This window comes from Phyllostomus hastatus, unplaced genomic scaffold, assembly GCF_019186645.2.
Source record: "Phyllostomus hastatus isolate PE091 unplaced genomic scaffold, TTU_PhHast_1.1 phas_contig_17, whole genome shotgun sequence".
Classification (NCBI taxonomy): Eukaryota; Metazoa; Chordata; class Mammalia; order Chiroptera; family Phyllostomidae; genus Phyllostomus; species Phyllostomus hastatus.
Window position 1 is genome coordinate 21,798,026 of NW_025333664.1, and position 21,581 is coordinate 21,819,606.

General features: G+C 54.2%; 1 protein-coding gene across 1 annotated transcript; it reads left to right on the forward strand.

Moving 5' to 3' along the window:
- The first annotated feature begins 2,287 nt into the window (after window positions 1-2,287).
- On the forward strand, window positions 2,288-18,888 carry RBCK1 (RANBP2-type and C3HC4-type zinc finger containing 1). The gene is made up of 13 exons (XM_045832677.1): window positions 2,288-2,425; window positions 2,739-2,990; window positions 4,045-4,189; window positions 8,846-8,939; window positions 9,025-9,223; window positions 10,330-10,451; window positions 10,532-10,705; window positions 11,794-11,954; window positions 12,932-13,043; window positions 15,577-15,756; window positions 16,430-16,528; window positions 16,872-17,015; window positions 18,183-18,888. The coding sequence occupies exons 2-13, from the start codon at window positions 2,969-2,971 to the stop codon at window positions 18,261-18,263; spliced, it is 1,533 nt and encodes a 510-aa protein (XP_045688633.1). The 5' UTR covers window positions 2,288-2,425; window positions 2,739-2,968; the 3' UTR covers window positions 18,264-18,888.
- The last annotated feature ends 2,693 nt before the right edge of the window (window positions 18,889-21,581 follow it).

Sequence of the window (21,581 nt, forward strand, 5' to 3'; positions counted from 1 at the left end):
TCCCTGTCTTTGTCCTTCCCTTCCCCTCTCTCCTCCCCCACTCTCTAGAAATAAATAAATAAATAAAATCTTTTAAAAAATTGAAACTATGGCCAAAGTACAGGAATTACATATATCAAATGACCTAATAGACTTGAAAACCTAACTGAACTTATAAAATAAAAAAAATTAACCAAAATTAATCCAGAAGATGAGTTAAACAGGAGATTAGATGTGGTTAAAGAGGACATTACTGAGATAGGAATCTGACATCAATCACAGATTCAAGAGACTCCATAAGTATTCACACGTAGACACATCATAGTGAAAATGCAAAAAAGCAGAGACAAAAGATAAAATCTTAAAAGCATTAAATGGGGAAAGCAGAGATTACTTTAGAAAGAACAGTAGTACAACATGGATGCTATGTGAAAGAAGGCAGACACAAAGAACCATGTATTGTAAGATGTAATTAATATAAAATGTCCAGAATAGGAGAATATGTAGAGACAAAAAGTGGATTCATGCTGGGGGCTAGAGAGTGGGAGACAAGGAGTGTGTGCTAATGGGTACAGGTTTGCTGTTGGTTTTTTTTAGGGGTGATAAAAATGTTCTAAAATTAGCCCTGACTGGTGTGGCTCAGTGGATTGAGTGTCAGCCTGTGACCCAGAAGGTCGCCAGTTCAATTCCCAGTCAGGGCAAGTGGCTGGGTTGCCATCTGGATCCCTAGTTGGGGGCATGCAAGAGGCAACCACATGTTGATGTTTCCCTCCTCTTTCTCCCTTCCTTTCCCTCTCTCTGAAAATAAATACATAAAACCTAAAAAAAAAGTAAAATGCTTTAAAATAAATAAAAAACATTACATTGCACACTTTAGGTAGGTGGATCTTACAGTTAATAAATTATATCGCAATAAAGCTGTTTTAAAAAAGAACAACAGTCACACTGACAGGTGATGATGTCTCCACGGCAACCATGGAAGCTAAAAGACAATGAATGGAATGCTGCCATCTTCACCGTGCTGGAATGCCAGCTAGAATTCTATACCCAGTAAAAATGCTCACCCCTAGGGATTCTGAATCAGTTGCTCTGAGATGTGGCTTGGGCTTTAAGGTTTTTAAAAGCTCCCCCAGGGAAATCAAAAGTACAGCGCAGGCTGAGAACCTCTTTTAAGGGGTGCATTTCAGGCAAAAGGAAAGTGATACCAGATGAAAGTCTGAGATTCATTCATTGAATTAACATAGAATTGGTGAGCACCAGAAACACAGCAGGCAGCAAAACAGACAAAAGTCCCTGCCCCCTAGAAGAGGGAAACGGACCAAAAACAAGATAAATAAGTAAAATTTGCTGTTAGGTAGTAATTCATTATTTGGGGGGAAATGAAGCCAGGAAGGGGGACTGTGAAATGCTGGATGTAGATATGTATGTGAAATTTCAGATAGGACAGGGAAAACCTTTGGATAGAAACCAAAATAAAGGGAGAGAGCAAGCCATGAAGGTGTTTGGATTGTGGCAAATGCAAAGGCCCTGTAGTGGGTGTATAGTCTGCCTTGTTCTAGGACTCAGGCCACCGGGGCTGGAATGGAGTGAGCCAGGGGACAGCAGTCAAAGAAGGAGAGGAGGCAGTTCACAAGCTTTTACCAGACTTCTGAGTGAGATGGAGACTATGGAGAGTGTTTTGAGGAGTGACAGAGTCTGATTTACATATAGCAGGACCCTCTGGCAGCTGAATGGAAAATGGGGCTATAGGGGCCAAAAGGAGAAGCAAGAGCCCACAGAGGAGGTTGTAAAACACCTGAGAAGAAATGATGAACAGCGGAATGGGGTGTGCGGGGGAGGGGGGGCGAGGTGACAGGTTCTGGATCTATTCTGAAGGGGGACCCCTCAGGATCTGACGATCTATGGGACGAGGAGTGGGAGGAAAATAAGGGACAGTTGTTTGCGCGATGCCAAGAGCCTCCAGCGTGCCGCAGGCAAACGCAAACTTCATGAGAAGCCCAATAAACAGGTGGAGAGTGATCGCCGAGAGGAGGCAGAATCTGGCTGGCTGAGGGTGGCTTCCGGGGCCTACCAGGCCTGAATTCAAGCCCGACTCTGTGGCCTCGGGCAGTTCTTAAACGAAGTCTCCGTTTCTTCTTCGGCACACCCCGCTAAGGAACGGGTCTGCGCACCCGGGTGCTGGTGGTTCCGCCGAGCTGAGGCCCGCTCCGTCCAATCCCCGGCCCCGGCCGCTGCCCCGCCCCTGCCCCCCCCACCCCCCCACCCATACCCGACGGAAGTGCGGGCGGGGCCCCGCAGCAGAGAGAAGGTCGGGGAATCGGGAGTCCATTGGGGGTGGATTAAGGCTGCTCAGGGCTGACTGAGCGCCCGGGGCCGCTGTGGACTGTAGCAGGGCAGTGTGCGCCAGCAACCGCCTAGGGTGGCCGGGCGCCGGGGACCGGAGGGGGTAGGGTGTCCCGGATCCTGTGACAATCTCCCGCCCCCACTTCCGGGGCCTCCACTTTCACTTTCTCTTCCGCCGAAACTGCTCCCCTCCTCCCGACTCACTGGGGCTGGAAGGCTGGGAGTTTGGCTGAAATCCCGGGCACCGGGGCGCTCCCTGCAGGGAGAAGTGGGGGCCCTGCCCGGGGCTTTCTAGTGTCCCGGCTGTGCGGTGTGGCCGCACCGCACTCTCCCCCTGACCCCAGGCCTGTCCCTTTTTTGTGGTCGCTCTTTGCTGGCTTGGCTCGGTACCTCCTGCCCTTTCTCCTGCTACGCAGGGTCCTGGCTTGTCTTCTATCCCAGGCCCAGGCCCCGGTCCTCGGGTAGTGTGATGCTACCCGACTGCTGCAGGGGACACCGAGGCACGAAGGGGGCTTGGGCCACGCTGGAGGCCACCGGCAGGGGCTGATTTGCTCCTGATCGCTCTTCCTCTGCCTGGTGACCTGGAGATATAGCATTTCCCCGGAGCTAGAGCCCCCTCCTGGGGTGATGGGAGCAACCACGCGAGATGGACGAGAAGACCAAGAAAGGTGGGAACAGGCTGGATGCGACTGGGAAACTTCGGGTGGAAGGTTGACCCTGCCAGGACCCTGCCTCCCCTGCCAAGAAAGGCCTGGGAGAGGGGCTTTAGCCCTGGCCCCTCAGCCCACTTGCGCTTCAGTTTCCTCCCTGGGGGCCCAGTTACTATCAGAGCTGTCTGGTCATTCTTTGCTGTGATGCCCATGAGGCCTCCGTGGGCCAGCGCTGGGCTGAGATGGGAGCTCTCAGAGGACACAGGAAACTTCCCAGGCTGGTGGGGGAGACAGACCGATCTGAATACTAAGGATCCTTGCCTCTCCTCTAGCCCTCTCCACCTTGTGTTGTAGAACCTAAGTCACCACTCTGCTCAGAAACCCTCCTGTGCTTCTCTGTGTTCGAATAAAGCCCAGAGCCCTTGGGTAGCCGGCAAGGCCCTGCTGGCTTGGCTGGCCTCAAGCCTTCCTCCATTCACCCCATTGCTTATTCTGCTGGAGCCCCACTGACTTTTTCTGATCTAATCCAACCACTTCTTGCTCAAGGCCTTTGCTCTTACCTGTCTGTCCACCTGGAACACTCGTCCTGATTGGGTCTTGAAAGATCCAGTGTCTCCTCTTTCAGGTCTCAGCTTCAATGCCACCTCCTCCTAGAAGCCTTCCCTGATTTCCTTGCCCTGTTTATTTTGTTGCCAACATGCATCACAGTCTGTTTTTCTCTTGTTACATTTGTCTGTCTTCTCACCAGGGTGAAAGATCCTGTTTATGTAATTCAGCAATGAATTACACTGTCCCTTTCTGGGACAGTGGCTGGCACACAGTAGGAGCTTAGTAAATTCTCGTCAGGTAAATGAATGGAAGTAAGGGGGAATTGGGGAGGAATATGAAGGAAAAACAGAACTAAATGAGCAGGCAGGGGGGCATATCAGAGAAGGCTTCCCAGGATATGCAGGAGTTCGCCAGGAAGACAGAAGCAGCAGCTTGTGCAAAGGATCATCTCCTGTCTTAGTCCTCATCCCCAGCTCCTGAAAAATAAACCGTTTTAACTTGCTGCCCCTGTGTTGAATTTTAGCCGAGGAGATGGCCCTGAGACTGACCCGAGCAGTGGCTGGCGGGGACGAGCAGGTGGCTATGCAGTGTGCCATCTGGCTGGCAGAGCAGCGCGTGCCCGTGAGAGTGCAGCTGAAGCCGGAGGTCTCCCCAACACAGGACATCAGGTGAGGAGTGTGTGGCTGGCCCGGGGCACAGGGCACGCTGAAGCCCAGCGGGCCAGAATGTATTCCTGCCCATAGAACAGTTACTCTTGTTTTTTTTCCTCTTTTACAGAATTCATTTTATACCTATTATATCAAACAGCATTTTAAACATTGACATGGAAAACTCCCTGATAAGATAAAGACAAAGGTGTTTGTCTTACAAGAAATGAGATATACCGTCACTTAAGTCTTCAAAAACTGTTGCACTTTAACTTTCATAATTTTTAAAGATTATTTATTTATTGAAATCCTCACCCAAGGATATGTTTATTGATTTGAGAGAGAGGGAGAAAGAGAAACATCGATGTGAGAGAGAAGCATCCATCAGTTGCCTCCTGCATGCTTCCTGACTAGGGATTGAACCTGCAGCCTTTCTGGGAGTATGCGAGGAGGCTTCGACGATCTGAGCCACTCGGTCAGGGCTAAATTTTTTATTTATTGAATGACTTTTTTAGAGAGAGAAAGAGAGAAACATTGACCTGTTGTTCTACTTATACATTCATTAGCTTGATTCTTGTATGTGTCCTAACGGGGGATCGAACCTGCACCTTGATGTATCGGGATGGTGCTCTAACCAAATGAGCTACCTGGCCAGAGCTGACTTTCATAATATGACAATGCATTCATGAAACAATCTGCAGACAAGTAGTTTTTAGCAAATTAGAGAACATTGTTAAGCAGACATGACAGTCCTAAATTGTTTATTAGGTAAGAATTTTTTAAACTTCACTTATATTAGCAGTAATGGTGGAGCTGGAGAGTACTGCTCTTTCGCCCAGCTGCACCGCGAGAACCACTGGTAGTGTGGGGGAACTCATGGCCCTTTCCAAGGTCACGGCTCTTCCACCTGCAGGTGTCGTTCCTCGCCTCTCCCCGTGCTTGTGGACAGGTGGGGTGATCCACTGGGTGTCGGGATTCCTTCCGATAGCCTTGAGGAATGAATGGGTCAGTGAGAATAAACCAAAGAGTGTGTATGTGGGATCCTCACCGACCCAGCAAGGACTCAGGACCCTCGGAGCCCCGCTTAGAACAGTCACTCTGACTGGCAGGTTCTGGTGAGGGGAGACCTGCCTTCCAACCCCAGCTCTGGCACTAATCAACTGTGAGGTCGAGGGCAGGTCATTTCACTTCTCAGAGTTTCCGTTTCTGCCATTTGAAAAATGGGGCATAGTAGCTATCTTCTGGGGTTGTTAGGGGTGGATTAGGATGTTGGGTCTCCTATTATGGGAAAACACATAATCACAGTGGCCTAAACGAGTTTGATGGCAGGCAGTCCGGATGGGGAGGCTCTGCCCCTGCAGGCCTGAGTCTCATGCTCCTCCTGTCTTGTTGTTCTGCGGTTCGTGGCCCCCATTCCGAGGTTCACAGCTGGGTCCGAAACGGTCACTCGAGCTCCAGTCTTCACATCAGCATCCTTACCATCCGGAAGGAGGGAGGGGAGAAGGGCCGCCCCTCCCACACTTCTTTGAAGGGCACAGCTCAGAAAGTTACACACACTTCTTCCACGTAATTCCCGTAGACCAGAACTTACTCTCCTAGCCTGGGGGGAGCGTGTGAACTATAGCCAGGGAGACAGCAGTGCACGCGATTCCTGGTCGAGGCATGTGCCCGGGTCGCAGATTCCATCCCCACGAAGGGTGTGTACAGAAGGCAGCCAGTCGATGTTTCTCTCTATCTCTGTTTATCTCCCTCTCCCTCTCCTTCCTGTCCCCTCTCCATATGGTATATACTATATATCATGTACATATTGATTTTATATATGTGATACATATATATAACATACCGCTGCACCACAGCTTCGTTTATAGCCATTGTACTTGTTATTGTAATAACATAATATAATTAGCTGTTACATCAGTCAATAAAGGGTGAGTGTCAGAAGAGAATTGTTTCCGTGAAAAATAAGTTGATGGCTTCGGAAAGACGACAGGGAGATGCGTTGCCAAAAAAACCCCTTACCACTCTAGGGTGAGGCAGTTGTAAGAAAAAATGGTACAAATCCACAAGAGTTCTGTAACGAGGTGCTTTGAGAGCGTCTTTAAGTTTTTGCTCCACTTTAAAGAAAAAGCTGATACTGCAAAGCATGGACCATGTATGTGGTTCATCCAAAAATGAAAATCACAGGAAACTCCAGTGGCAGATTCGCACTCAAAGAGCAGCCGCTGGCCGTTCACCGGGAGAGCGGCAGACGGCTGTGTGTGGTGACTTGTGAGGTGGAGTGAAGTGGTGGAGTTTCGTCTGTGGCTGTTTCTGCGATTCTCCGCTTCAATGAATTTGCTGATTAAACTGATCAGTATGACTGATGGCATTGGATACGAGAGCTCCAGCTATATTTTTTTGTCATTGGTGCTAAAGTTATAGCTTGTAGCTTCTGTTTTTTGTTTTTTTTAACTATAATTAAGGCTTCTATGCTTTGCTTCTAGATTGATTCTAAAAATCTAAACCCACTAAAATAGCATGTATAGTACTTGAATTTTGGAACTATTACTCATTGTAGGATAAGTAGTACAGTTGAAAATGTATGTACTTTTAAAAAAATACATAATCTTTATTATATTTTTTCCATTACCATTTAGTCCCCTTCTGCCCCCTCCCCCTCAGCAATCACCACACTGTCGTCCGTGTCCGTGAGTCCTTTTCCCTGTTTGCGCCATCCCTCTGCCCCCAACCTCCCTGCCCTGACTGGCTGTCATCTGCTCTCCATCTATGAGTCTCCCTCTGTTTTCCTGGTTAGTTTGTTCATTAGATTCCACGTATGAGTGAAATCACACAGTATTTGTCTTTCTCTGACTGGCTTGTCTCACTTAGCATAATACCCTCCAGGTCCATCCATACTGTTGCAAAGGGTAAAGCTTTCTTCTTTTTTTTTTTTACCCGAGTAGCATTCCATTGCGTGAATGTCCCATAGTTGTTTCATCCACTCATGTGTTAATGGACACTCGGGCTGAAAATGTACGCACTCTTATGTTTTACGTTTTGATGGTGGAGGTCAGCCCTCTTAATTTCCTTTTAGTTCTCCTCCATTCTCCTGGATCAGACTCAGCTATTCATATTTTTTATTTCAAACACTTTTTTAAAAAGATTTTATTTATTTATTATTAGAGAGGGAAAGGAAGAGAGAAAGCGAGGGAGAGAGCGAGGGAGAGAAACATCAATGTGTGGTTAGCTCTCGTGCACCCCCTACTGGGGACCTGGCCCACAACCCAGGCAGTGCCCTAGACTGGGAATTGAATCGTGACCTTTTGGTTTGCAGGCTGACACTCAATCCACTGAGCCACACCAGCCAGGGCTATTTCAAAAACTTCATATGGGAAAGTGGATGGTAAACTTTTGAGTCTTTACATGTCTAAAAATTTCTGTTTTACTCTCACTTCATTGATAGTTGGCTAGGTGTTAAAAATCATTATCCTGAAGCATTTTGAGAGTATTTTCTGGAATATTTTAAAGTAAATCTCAGATGTTATTTCATTCATGAATAATTTGATGTCTTTAAAAAAATAAGGACTCAAAAATAACCTCAACACCATTTTCACACCTAAAAAATTACTAATTCTTTTAACTCCCCCAATCTGTTTATATTCAACTTTCCCTAATGATCTCATTTCTGTTTTTTATACTTGTTTGTTCCAACCAGGAACCAAATGAGATCTACACACAGTGCTTCTTATTATTGTCTAAGCCTTTGTTATTCTCTATTTTTATACCGTTAATTTTTCTCTTTAAGAAAGCTGGTCTTTGACCTTTAGAATTTTTCCTACATTCTGGATTTATTAATTGCCTCTTCAGGGTGCCATTTACTCTCTCTTGCTTTCCCTGGGGACTTGTAGTTGGAGCTCAAGGCTGGGTTAATCAGGAGTCACCTGTCAGTTTCCAGGAGTTCTTCCTCATGTTCCGATTGCTTGATGTTCTCCCAGATCCCTCTGAAGGTACAAAGTGAGCTTTACTGTTACTGCTGGGTGTCCTAATTTACGCTTCGTCTAGGATCAGTCCTGGTTTTGCATCTCACCTCTCCCCTTTAGGCTTTCGGTCTTCCAAAACCGTGTTGGGATCCTGGAGACGGTTGGTGTTGAAAGCCGCTTTCTCTGGAATGGGACTGTTTGGATTGAAATCGGCCTCTGACACTAACTGCTTCCTTGGCAGAGTCAGCCAGCCTGCCTGTCGCCCGTGTTTTTATCTGTAAACTGGGGACAGCAACAGTGCTGCCTCAGGGGTTTGTGGAGAGGATTGAACGAGTTAATACATGTGGAGCGTCTTGTAGAGGCTTGGCATGTGGTAAAAAATAACCGGGGTGCCTAGCTAAGGAGCAAGGGAGAGAATGGTAGAAGAGGCTGGAGAGTGGTGAGGGGCCAGGTCCCGAGGCCTTTGCGTGCACGGGGAGTGCGGACTTTATCCCCGGAGCAGCGTGGAGCCGCTGGAGGGCCTTCAGCAGGGGGTTCTTATAAAGGAGGAAGCACCAGAATTCGAGAATCCAGGAGAGAGACCCCTCACACTGCCTGGGGGCTCGTGTGTGTGTGTGTGTGTGTGTTGCACAATTGTACAAACGTGCCCATGCTGAGAGCTGGTTGCTGAGGTCGGACCTGCAGCCAGAGCCCTTGTTGCCACCCCTGTTCTCCGCAGGCTGTGGGTGAGGGTGGAAGACGCTCAGATGCACACGGTCACCATCTGGCTCACAGTGCACCCTGACATGACAGTGGCTTCCCTCAAGGACATGGTGAGCGAGGGGACCGAAGGGAGAGGTCAGGGCGGAGGCTTCCCGTGGCGCTCTGACTGTACCTGGTCCCTCTCCCATACCCCAGGTGTTCCTGGACTACGGCTTCCCAGCGGCCCTGCAGCAGTGGGTGATTGGGCAGCGGTTGGCCCGGGACCAGGAGACACTCCACTCGCACGGGGTGCGGCGGAACGGCGACCGTGCCTACCTCTACCTGCTGTCGGCCCGCAACACCTCCCTCAGCCCCCAGGAGCTGCAGCGGGAGCGCCAGCTGCGGATGCTGGAAGGTGAGGCTCCGCTGCTGCATGAGGACGGGCTCGCCCGAGGTCCTGGGGCCGGACTGGAGGGTCTCACCCCTAGTTGGGGGGGACAAAGGACACGCCAGGAGGGAGTCATTTCGGGCCATCTTGGGGACAGCGGCCTAGGGGGGAGGGGCTGAGTTCAGTCCTGGCTCTGGCGTTGGTCAGCTCCGTGGCCCTAGGTGAGGCCCGTCCTGTCTGCACGTTAGCTTTCTCAATCTGTGAATTAGAGAAGATGATAGCCACTAGTGTTGACACTTTCTACTTCGTATTTTAAAATAGTTCAAACCTACAGAAAAGTTACAAAATTGTACACAGAACTGTATAACAAATCCCCGTGGACCCTGCGTGTGGGTTCCCCAGGTGTTAGCATTTTACCGTATTTGTTCTGCTTTATCCTTCTGTGGAGAGTGTTATTTATAAAACTTATTTGTGTGCATGTAAGTAATGTTTTCCTGAACTGTTTTGGGAGGGTGGTGCAGACACGAAGGCCCTCTCCTGTAAATACTTGGGTGTGTATTTCCTGCAAAAAGAAGGCCCGTTTTCGCACGTTGCCGCGGACAGCTGTCAGGCCGAGGAGACCGACCCCGAGGCAGCGCTGTTGCCGTGCTGTCCTTCGGAACAACAGCCCTGTGTCCGGGGCTCCCCACCCCCCACCATCCCCTCTAGTCTTCGCTGCCCTCGGTTTCCCCTGGACCCTCCTGTACCGGCGTTTCGAGTCCAGGCTGGTTCTTGGTTTTGGTCCAGTGTCTCCTCACAAATGGATCGGTCAGCATTTTGGCAGGACCACCTGAGGAGTGCTGTCCGTCCTTCTGGGAGCATCACCTCAGGGCACGGGAGGTCGGTTGTGAGGCAGGGTTTTGAGCCCTGAGGACACGGGAGCGTTCCTGGGTGGCGGACGGACTCTGACCCTGTGGGCTCCAGGATACTCAGCAGGTCTGGGCCCACCTGGTAGGACGAAGCTGGAGACCCCTCCAGGGAAACGGGAGAGGAGGGGAGGGGGCCCGGTGCAGGGGGCAGGGTTCCTGGCTGACCAGGGGGTGTGGACGAAGTGGGGTGCGTGGGTCTACCAGCCTCTCAACCGATCTTTCCAGATCTGGGCTTCAAGGACCTCACGCTGCAGTCCAGGGGCCCATTGGAGCTGGCACCCCCGAAGCCTGGGGCCCCCCAGGAGCCGGGTCAGGGGCAGCCCGACACCACTCTGGAGCCCCCACCGGTAAGCTGTGCGTCCCGAGTCCCTGACTCATGCTGCCCAAGACCCTCAGCACACCGAGCTCACCAGCCCCTCGTCCCCAGGTGGGCTGGCAGTGCCCCGGCTGCACCTTCATCAACAAGCCCACGCGCCCTGGCTGCGAGATGTGCTGCCGGGCGCGGCCCGAGAACTACCAGGTGCCCCCCACGTACCAGCCCGACGCGGAGGAGCGAGCGCGGCTGGCGGGGGAGGAGGAGGCGCTGCGCCAGTACCAGCAGGTGGGCAGGGATGTCCCCAGAACCCGCAGACTGGGCCGGGAGGCGGTGGCCAGGAAGGGAGGCTCCTCCACACTGCCGCTTCTCGCCGGGTGTTGCCTTGTCCCCTCATGGACAAAGGGCAGGCAGTGACCCCTTCACTTCACTGCGACCCTCCCTTGCTTGCTGGCTGTGCCGCCCATCCAGGCTAACATGTCCTGCCCCCTTGTGGGTTGTGGCTCCGCCCCCAGCTTTGATGTACATGCCAGTTATGCATACAAGTGTACCTGGTAGGGACCCCAGCACCCTGGCTGAGACCCTGACTGCGGCCCACCTGCCACTCCCTCGTCTGCCTGTGACCTAGCTCTGCTTCATTCAGCCTTGACCTCACCCAGGACCCTACTATTTCCAACTGCCCTGCCTCTCTGGCTGCAGCCCACCCCTGACTTCCTGTGACCTCAGGACCCGGCACCTCCCTGCTCCCTGGGAGGTCAACCCCCTCCTGCCCTGCACCCTCTGGTCCCACCCCCAGTCTCCCAATCTTGGCCCAAGCGCTGGTTCCACAGAGACACCTGACCTTGAGTGTTCCCCATTCAGGTCAGATGCCCCGTCCTCCACCTGCGTTCCCTTGGACCTGGTGCTGCCCTTGCTCACCCCAGCCATGAACTCACTCCTGGTGCCATCTGCAACCTTGGCCTGGCCCGTCCTCCCTGCTGCCTTTCTCTGCTCCCTAACTTGATCACTTCCCCTTCCCGTACCCCTGACCTACTCAGTGCTCCACCTCCATCCCCTGGCCGGCCCCAGCCCCTCCCAGCTTGGCAGAAATGTGAGTCCTGTTGCCTCTGACCCCCTTTCCTTACCACCATCACCACCATCGCTCCTTTGCCCGGCTTGACCCCTGGTTGCAGCCCCAACTTGCTTCTGCCTGGCCCTCCTCCTGCCTTGGGTCCTACCCTTCCCAGCGGCCCTGGCTCATGCTCACTGCCTGGCCACCCCCACCGCTGCCCGGGTATCCTGTCTCCCAGCCTTGCCCCCATTCTGGGATCTGACTGACCCCCTGGTCCTGGCCACTTCCTGGTCTGACCTGCCCCGGCCCCGCCCCCTGTGCCCAGCGGAAGCAGCAGCAGCAGGAGGGGAACTACCTGCAGCACATCCAGCTGGATCAGAGGAGCCTGGTGCTGAACACGGAGCCCGCCGAGTGCCCTGTGTGCTACTCGGCGCTGGCACCCGGCGAGGCTGTGGTGCTGCGGGAGTGTCTGCATACCTTCTGCAGGTGCGGCCCCACCCCCAGCTAAGTGTTGGTCCCAGCCACCAATTAACCAGGGCAGAAAGGGGATGGGTGCTCTGCTCACATCTCATTGGACACCCACAAGACCCTGCCAGGGAGGCGCTGCCTCCCCGTTTTGCAGGGGAGGCATGTGAGGTACCGAGGCCACACGGCTCAGGCATTCTGGCTCCAGTGCCTGCGCCCCTCACTACTCCTGACCCAGGCCCATGCAGGGGCATTGAGGCCCTGGCCACCTGAGCCAGCCTCTCGCCCTGCACCTGGTGGTGGGCAGCCTGCTCCCTTCCGAGCCTGCGCTCCTGGCCCATCCATCCCGGGCTGTGGAGGGCACATCCTGCTATTTGGTGAGCAGCCCCTGGGTGCCAGGGACTGTGCTCAGCCGGGGGATCCAGGAGGGACCGAAAAGTTCAGTTACTGCCTTCTGGAGTTGACGTTCCGGTGGGGATGCCAATTATTCATCCAGTAACCACTGACATAATTGTGAATTGTGACAAATGCCTAGTACCAGTGGACTGTGGGGAAAGAGCGGGTCCCAGCCCCAGCAGGGCGGCAGGGAAGCCCTGGAGGCAGCTGGTGTGGGCGCGTGCCTGGCCGGTCTGCAGGAACGAGGGTTCGGTGTGGCCGCAGCAGAGGGGTGGACGGAGGCGTTAGGGAGGCAAGTCGGGGGTGGAGGGCGGGCTCTCGTGAGCACAGTTAGGGGCTCCGGCTTGTTCTGGGCCTGATGGGATGGGAGTCACTGGGGAGGGACATTGGGGACACAGGGAGCCCGGGAGGAGGCTGCTGCAGTCCTCCAGGCAGTCGGGGATTGAGACCTGGACTGGAGCAGTGGGGTGGGCAGCAGTTGGGGCCACCGTGACGGGTTGGTGGGAGGGACAGGGAGAAAGGGAAGTGCTGAAGCGAAGCCCACCTGTCCCGATGGGTGAGGTTCAGGCGACCCTCACCTTTACTCTGTCCCCTACTCCCAGGGAGTGTCTGCAGGGCACCATCCGCAACAGCCAGGAGGCAGAGGTCGCCTGCCCCTTCATCGACAACACCTACTCGTGCTCGGGCAAGCTGCTGGAGAGGGAGATCCGGGCGGTAAGGCTGGCGCGTGAGGCAGGGGCGCACCTGGTCCCAGGGAGCTGGGCCCTGAGCCGGGTGAGCTCTGAGCAGGCAGGCGGGAACTGGCTCGGGGTGCCGGTCTCAGGCAGCAGACACTTATCCGAGAGCCTTCTCTGGGTGGGATGCTGGGGACCCAAGCAGTGAACAGGACAGGAATGGGGGGAGATGGTGAGTCAAGAACCCTGCTTATGAAGGAGAGACAGCCAAGCAGTTAACAGCGGCCCTGGGTGACCTCCAGTCAGATACTCAGCCTCTCAGTGCCTCGGTCTTCTCCTGGTTAAAGTGAAAGTCAAGGTTAGTTTCTGTTTCGAGAGCTGTGAAGGTTACAGTAGAAGGGATGTGCTAAGGACTTGGAGTGGTGTGCGACACAGGGTCAGCCCTTGTCAGTTAGCTTTTGCTGGGTAGCAGGTCACTCAGGCTTAGCGGCATAAAACAACCACCATTTCTTTAGCTCATGAATCTGCAAGTTAGCAATTCAGTTGGGCTTATCTGGATGATTCTTCTGGTCCAGGCGGGGCCTGGCTGATCTCATCCGGGCTTAGCTGGTGGGTCAGCTGTCCTGGGCTGACAGATGATGACCTTATCTGTGATGGCTGGGATGACTGTGCCTCTTGCCACTGAGGCCTCCCATCTTCGGGCAGGCTGGCCAGGCCGCTCATGTGCTGTGTCAGTTCCGAGGGCGGCCAGTGGGCGGCCCCAGGGCAAGAGTGCTGTCCAAGTTGGCACGTCTCCCTCTTGCTGCTGCTCCACTGGCTACAGCAATTCATGTGCTCAAGGCCAGATTCTGTGCGGAGGGGACCACACGCGAGTGTGGAGTTGGGGAGACGTGGACAAACTGGGGCCGTTCCTCCAGCAGTCTGTCACCGTGCCGTCTCCGTCTGTGTGTTTGCTACTGTTCCTGTTACTGACGGTGTTATTGTCACGTTCCCTCCCTGACTGCTGGTGATCTCGAGCATGTCCTCTCCTTCCCTGGTCTCCCTTCCCCAGTTGGAAAGTGGACTGTTTGGCTTGATTTATGGTTCTTGGTATTTTTGAAGATTTTTTATAAGCATTCTTTATTATTTTAAGATTTTGTTTGTTTGTTTATAGAGAGAGGGAAGGTGGGGGAGAAAGGGAAAGAAACAGCAATGTGGCTGCCTCTCATGCACCCCCTACTGGGGACCTGGCTCACAACCCAGGCACGACATGACCTGACTGGGAATTGAACTGACGACCCTTTGGTTTGCAGGCTGGCTGGCATTCAGTCCACTGAGCCACACCAGCCAGGGCTGTTTTTTAAAGATTCTATTTATTTACCTTTAGAGAGAGGGGAAGGGAGGGAGAAAGAGAGGGAGAGAAACAGCAATGTGTGGTTGCCTCTCGAGCGCCCCCCACCGGGGGCCTGGCCCGCAACCCAGGCATGTGCCCTGACTGGGAATCAGACCAGCGATCCTTTGGTTTGCAGGCCGGCACTCAATCCACTGAGCCACACCAGCCAGGGCTAAATCAACTTTATTAAGGTTTACTTGGCACCTTAATAAATAAAATGCACCCCTTGTACGTGCAGTTGGGTGAGTTTTGACAAACATCTCTTGTGACTACCACCTCAATCAACATATAGAACACAGGCATGATTTCTATTTCATTGTGACTGCATAGACACAACGGCTCTTGCTATTTGGCTATAAACTTTCTAAATATTGTAAATCTCTGTGGCATATCCTGTCTGTACCTCCTGTTAACATCCCAGTGTCTCAGTGTGTAAGTAGTGTTTCAGGGAACATTTTGCATAGTGTCTCTTTTTCCTTAACATTGTTTTCTTAGGATGAACTTGTAGAAGTGAGTGAGTCCCAAAAGGATGAGAAAGGTTTGGGATGATTGTAACGTTATCGTCACATTGCTTTCTCAGAGTGAAATGTACCAGGATGCTAGTTTAACCACATGTCCTCTGGCATTGCTTGTTATCATTTTTGTCCATTTTTTTCTTTTCTTTTTTTATCATGGTAAAACATATATGAAATCTACCATATTAGCCATTTAAAAAATTTTTTACAGATTTTATTTATTTATTTTTAGAGAGGGAAGGGAGGGAGAAAGAAAGAGAAACATCAATGTGCGGTTGCTAGGGACTGTGGCCTGCAACCCGGGCATGTGCCCTGACTGGGAATCGAGCCTGCAATGCTTTGGTTCTCAGCCCGAGCTCAATCCACTGAGCTGTGCCAGCCAGGGTGTAGTAGCCATTTTTAAATGTGCAGTTCTGTGGTATTAAGTGTATCCACATTGTCAACAATAAAAATAAAGGACAAAACGTATATTCACATTATTATTGTGCAGCCATCATCACCATCTTCCTTTAGAACTTTTAATCCACCTTCTGAATGGAGTTTTAAAATACTGATGTGAAGAAAAGAGTCTGGGGGCTGGATTGTCCTTTACGGGTTGGGGGCTTCCAGGAGGGTGTTTGGTGGCTGGGAGCACCACCTGTCAGGTGTTCTGAACCCTGGGGACCAAGGCTGTGGTCTGTCGGCAGCTGCTGAGCCCCGAGGAGTACCAGCGGTTCCTGGACCTGGGCATCTCCATCGCCGAGAACCGCAGTGCCTTCAGCTACCACTGCAAGACCCTGGACTGCAAGGGCTGGTGCTTCTTCGAGGACGACGTCAACGAGTTCACCTGCCCCGTGTGTTTGCGCGTCAACTGCCTGGTCTGCAAGGTGCAGCCGGGGGCCCGCGCTGCCTGCTCACCCTAGTCCCGCCAGGCGCTCCCTGCCCGTCAGTGCTTGTTCCACGAAGGGCCTGGGTGTCATGACTTGGGGCTGCACATCATTGAGGGTCCCTGGCCTGGGCCCCAACCTGAGCCTAAGCCTTGGTCCAAGCTCTGACCCTGGCCTGAGCTCTGATCCCACACTAAGCCCTAACCCCTGCCGATCCCACACTAAGCCCTAACCCCTGCCCTACGCTGATTGGCCCTAAACCCAGGCCTGTCGCTGGGCGCCCCCCCTCATCTCCGCAGTTGATCATTAAGAGGCTGGTGAAGAGGAGGCAAGTCTGGGCCTGGGCGCCCTGAGCAGGCGCGGTCTCAGAGCCCTGGGCTTGCCTGAGGCCGAACCTAGCCAGAGGGGCCACGGCCCGGGTGAAGGGTGGTCTGGGGTTTCTGCGCCCGTCGGGACGTGAAATAAATGGTACACATTATTATACATGCTGACCCCGACTTCACCTGCCTGGCCTCCGTGCCTTCTGTCAAATGGGGATGTGGCCCAGAGAGCGAGATCCAGCCAGACACAGCCCCTAGAGGTGCTGTGCGCGTGTGTGGGTGCCTGTTGTGTTCCCCGCCTCCCCAGATTCCTGCGGGAACCTTCTCTCACCCGAGCCCCTCACTCACTGCAGGCCATCCACGAGAAGATGAACTGTAAGGAGTACCAGGACGACCTGGCCCTGCGGGCTCAGAATGACGTGGCTGCCCGGCAGACAACAGAGATGCTGAGGGTGAGGCTGCGGCAGGGCTGAGGACCTGGGGGTTTGAGTTCTGGGAGACGGCAGGGGGGTGGGGGCTTCTCTGAAGGGCTGCGGTTCACAGGGCCCTAAGGCTCTGACCTCCCTGCTGGAGTCACTCCCATGTAGAGCTGGCACTTGGGATAGGTGCTTGGGTGGAGGGAGGAGGCCGCAGAGACAAGGAGCCTGGGAGAGGGATGCCACAGCTCTGGGGGCGGGGTTTCCAGTTTCCCTCTGCAGCGGGGAGGGTGCTGGGGAGGGTGGGGGCAGGGGCTGAGGCCGGGCAGCTGCCCCCGCAGGCCCGAGGTCAGCCCCCACTCCGCCTCCTTCGCCCCAGTCCATGCTGCAGCAGGGCGAGGCCATGCACTGCCCACAGTGCCGGATCGTGGTGCAGAAGAAGGACGGCTGTGACTGGATCCGCTGCACTGTCTGCCACACGGAGATCTGCTGGGTCACCAAGGGCCCGCGCTGGGGTCCGGGGGTGAGTCCTCGGGGAGCAGAGGCTCAGGACATGTGGGGGGCGTGGGCCTTGCCCGAGGGTGAGGTTTGGCAAACTGCAGCCCGGGGGCCTATCCAACCCCGGGCCTGCAATTGTAAGCTTGTGAAGTAGGAATGTTTCTTACATTTCTTAAACAGTTGAAAAATATCAAAAGAATATTTTGTGATGTGAAAATTATATGAAATCTGGCCCTGGCCGGGTAGCTTGGTTGGTTAGAGCATCAGGTTGAAATGACCAAGGTTGTGGGTTCGATCCCCAGTCAGGACACATACAAGAATCATCCACTGAGTGCATGAATAAGTAGAACAACAAATCGGTGTTTCTCTTGCCTCCCTTTCCTCTCCATCTCTGAAAATCAATAAATTAAGGAATAAAGTTGAAAACAAATGATAGGAAATCTGAACGTCAGTGTCCACAGGGAGTGCTGGGGGAGCACAGGCGCGCTCCTTCCTTTGCGGGCGGTCTCTGGGCTCTGGCCGCGTTGGCGCTGTGAAGGCAGAGACGTGTGGCCTCCGAAGCCAGAAAGAACCGTCTGGCTCTTCACAGAAGCAGGCTGTGCCCCTTGCCCCCGAGGACAGCGATGAAGGGCTCGGTCCGGAGTCAGGCGACTCAGGTGCCTGGCTCTGGCACACGCGGGTGGTGTGGCCCCAGCTGTCCCTGCCTCCTCTGAGCATCAGTTTCTTCGTCTGTAAAATGGAGGCGACAGCTGGGCCTGTCTCACTCAGGCTGCTTGTCAGAGTCCAGTGAAAAGGTGTGGGGAAGGTGCTCGGCAGGGCACCCATCTTCTCGTGCGGTGTCTGCCCAGGGGGTGTTCCCGGAGTTTGGGGGGCTATGGTGGTTACAGACACGCAGGCACTGGGGTGGGGGGCGGCAGAGGGGCCGGCCCTTACTGAGTACGCAAGGTCCCCCAGTGCCCTTCCCTGCTCTGGGTCTGGGGTAGGCCGACGGCGGCCATGGAACTGGGGTGCATAGAAAGGCCTTCACAATGGCCCCCGTCAGGTCGCGGAGGCTGAGAGGGCCAGCTGAGAAGCGGGGGGACCTGCCTGAGTGCCAGCCTGGAGTGGAGTGTGCGCTGTGTTGGGGTGTGATGGAATAGTGGGGTGGGGGCACTGTCTTCCCTACACTGACCTTCTCTTCCCCGTCCTCTAGGGCCCCGGAGACACCAGCGGGGGCTGCCGCTGCCGGGTGAATGGGATCCCCTGCCACCCCAGCTGTCAGAACTGCCACTGAGACGCTGGTGGCCCTGTGCCTATGCCGACCCAGCCCCATGTCCACAAGTTGCTGTAGAAGAGGGCAGGGGCTTTGGCTGTGATTTCTGGCTTGGGAGATGCCTTTGTGCTTGGCTGAGACAGGGGTCCCCCAGAGGCCAAGGCCCTGAGCTGCATGGATGATGGCCTTGTTTGCTACGGTGTTGCAAGCGCCCTGCCTGAGCTGGCCGTTGTCCACAGCCGCCTCTGCCCCAGTGCCTTTGCCTTTCCCTGGGGCTTGCTGGCCAGACCTCTCACCTCTTCCTTGCGGCTCCCACTCTGCCTGACCCAGCCTGAAACACAGCCCTGGCCAGAGGCCTTGTGGGATGGAGCCTCCAAGAGCCCCGTGTGAGCCCACACACTCCCACCCCCCTTCCGCCATGTCTCCCGCACCGGAGCACTCACACCTGCCACTTCCCGTCGGCCTTCTGGGGCCGACCTTTCTCTGGCTTTGCTGTTGGAGGCCTGGGGCCCCTTGGAACTGCTGCTAATTCTCTTCGGAGTCCAGAGGGAGACCTGGTGGTTTCTGGAGCACAGCCCACCTGGCCCAGGTTCTGCCGCTCCCTCTTTGCCACTGGTGTAAGCTAATTAAAGTGGTTTTCCAGGAAGGGACGAGTGTGATGTCTGTGAGAAGACACAGGCCGGGACTCTGCACACACGCAGGATCCCAGGCTCTCCAGGAGCTGCAGCAGGAAGTGTATGCGCGAGCTGCGTGGCCCCCGAGCTGGTGCCCAGCTCGAGGCAGCAGGATGCTCCCCGGACGGGTGGGGTTTACGGAGTGCCGGGAGTCCGGAAGCAGGGTCTGCAGACCCGTGTGGACTTGAGGGCTGGGGTGGGGCTGAGCAGCAGATACGCCTGGGCAGGAAAGGCTCGCTGCACCCCTGGGCCGCTCAGTGGCCGTCCAAGGTTGGGGAATTACATCTCAGGATCAGGCGAAACTGCTGCCGTTGAGGGGTGGGGTTGTCCATCCTGATTTTACCATCTCAGGCAAGAGGTCACAGTGTCAGTCCAGCAGTATTCATTGGTCCCTTTTCTGTGCTGGTCGGAGATTAGTAATGCAGTTCTGTGTGTCCTTTCTCAAGTTTTCGCTGCAATCTCAGACACCCCCTCCCCCTGGTGAGACCCAGGCCCACGAGTCTGCACTGTGAATCATCACAAGGGTGGGGCGTGTCTCTGCCATTCAAGGCCTGAACTCCAGGCTCCAGAAGTTGGGGCATGTGGTTTTGGGGGAATGGGCTCATTCTAGCCTCTGGAAACTCATTGCCACCCTGTCCTCAGATGCCCCAACTAGAAAGAGGTGACCCCAGGCACCGTGAGCAGAGCTATCAGAGAACATGTGTGGCCGCTTGCCCTTCCAGTGCTGGCTCAGCAGCCGTCCAAGCTGAAGGGCAGCCTCCTATGTGGGAGTGACGCGTGGTCTGGCAGAGCCACCGACTTGGAGGACGCAGAAGCATTGAGACCTGGATTGCAGGAGTGAGATGGGGCCCAGGTCAGGGCAGAATGCTTTCTCTTACCGGCCCCTCCCTCCGCCTCCTACCAGGGCCCATCTTGGCATCCTTCGGGGGCCTGGGCACGAGAGAAAAGCAAAAACCGTTCTCTTGGTTCAGAGGTTGCACACTGGTTAGCCACGGGCTGGACCCAGCCCGCCCAGTATTGTTTTAGAAATACGAATTCATGGCCATGATATTTAAATTGAGAAACTATTAAAATCTACATGCCTAGCCTTTCTTGAAAAAGGTGAAGCTCGGTAACCCCAGGCTGCCATTTCCCCGTGGCAGGAACAGCTGAGCCATGTACAGTAGCTCCCTCCACCCTCGGGTTGACTCTGGTCTTTATCATCCCCAGTGCGCTTCGCGCTGAGGTCTTTCCAGTGCCCTTGCGCCATTCTTTTTCTCATAAATATTAATAGCTATTAAGGAAGTACTTCTCTACCAATGGCTATTCTTTTTTAAGGATTTTATTTCTAGAGAGGGGAAGGGAGGGAGAAAGGGAGAGAAACATCAGCGTGTGGTTGCCCTCGAGCGGCCCCCCACCAGGGACCTGACCCACAACCAAGGCATGTGCCCTGACCAGGAGTCAAACCGGTGACCCTTGGGTTCCCAGTCTGGGGCTCAATCCACTGAGCCACACCAGCCAGGGATACCTATGGCTGTTTCAAAAGTGAGGACAAGACAGGAAGAAGGCTTCATTGGCCATCTTTCACTTGGCCCACTTCATTCACCTTGACACAAACAGGGAGTTTGAGTGCTGCAGCCAAAGTGGAGGGTGCAGGGCGGCCCCAGGGTTCCAGCCTCCAGTGCTGTACTCAGCAGACCAGTGGGTGAAGGATCTTAGGCAGGTTCACCCTGGCCGGGCAGCTCGGTTGGTTAGTGTTTTCACAATACACCAAAGTTGGGGGTTTGATCCCCAGTCAGGGCATGTACAAGAATCAGCCAATACACAAATAAGTAGAACAAATCGATGTTTTTTTCTCTCTCTCTCCCCTGCTCTTCCTCTCTTTGAAATCAATTACAAAAAAAAAAAAAAAACAACGAAAAAAGATAGGCAGGCTCACAAGTGCTCTCTACTGCAGGGTCAAGGGGAGGTGCCACCCTCGCCCAAGGGGTCATCCCAGGCTGGGGCCCCGGATCTTGAGAACCCATCACCAACTGGCCAGAGCAGACTTGAACCCACACCCTCTGGGCTTCGGACTCAAACCGCCTACCTGAAGCAGCAGCAGGAGGTCCCCCATGTACCTGAGGGATATAGCCAGTCCCCCAGAGCAGGAAGGGGAGTGGAGGCCCACTGCTCAGAAGAGCAGCTGCTGCTGGCGTGAGCAGGAATTGGGGTGGCCCACGGCCCCCACCAGGGCTGACGCGTGCTCTCCAGTGTGCGCAGGCACGACAGCCGCTCACTGAGGAAGCAGGAAGCCGTGGCGGCCCCACAGCCTTGCCGCTCACCAAGGCTCCTGGGCAGATTCCACCCCTCCGTAAGTGCGGGGGAGTGGGGGGGCGGAGGCTGCCAGCCAGGGCGGGGCCCCTGTGAAGACTCGAAAGACAGCAGGAGCCAGAGCAGAAAACAGGATGGGGGGACGGCAGGGCCAGGAAAGAAGGTAAGGGCAGGCCGCGTCCTCTCTCGGTTGGATTTGGCAAAAGCCTTTGGCCTACTCCTCTGTCACCACGTAATGCCTGAATGAGCGTGGGCCGAAGCGTAGGGCTGGCTAAAGGCATTTGCTGACTAATAAATGTTCACCACAATGGAGTCAAAACACTTGCATGACCTCACAGTTTGCAAAGCACTTTCCCAGACATTTCACTAAACC

Excerpts from the sequence above, each read along its gene's own strand:
- RBCK1 (XM_045832677.1), top strand. The coding sequence starts at position 2,969 with ATGGACGAGAAGACCAAGAAAG. Across the intron at positions 8,940-9,024 it reads TGGCTTCCCTCAAGGACATG|GTGTTCCTGGACTACGGCTT; the intron begins GTGAGCGAGGGG and ends CCCATACCCCAG. Across the intron at positions 13,044-15,576 it reads TGGAGAGGGAGATCCGGGCG|CTGCTGAGCCCCGAGGAGTA; the intron begins GTAAGGCTGGCG and ends GTCTGTCGGCAG.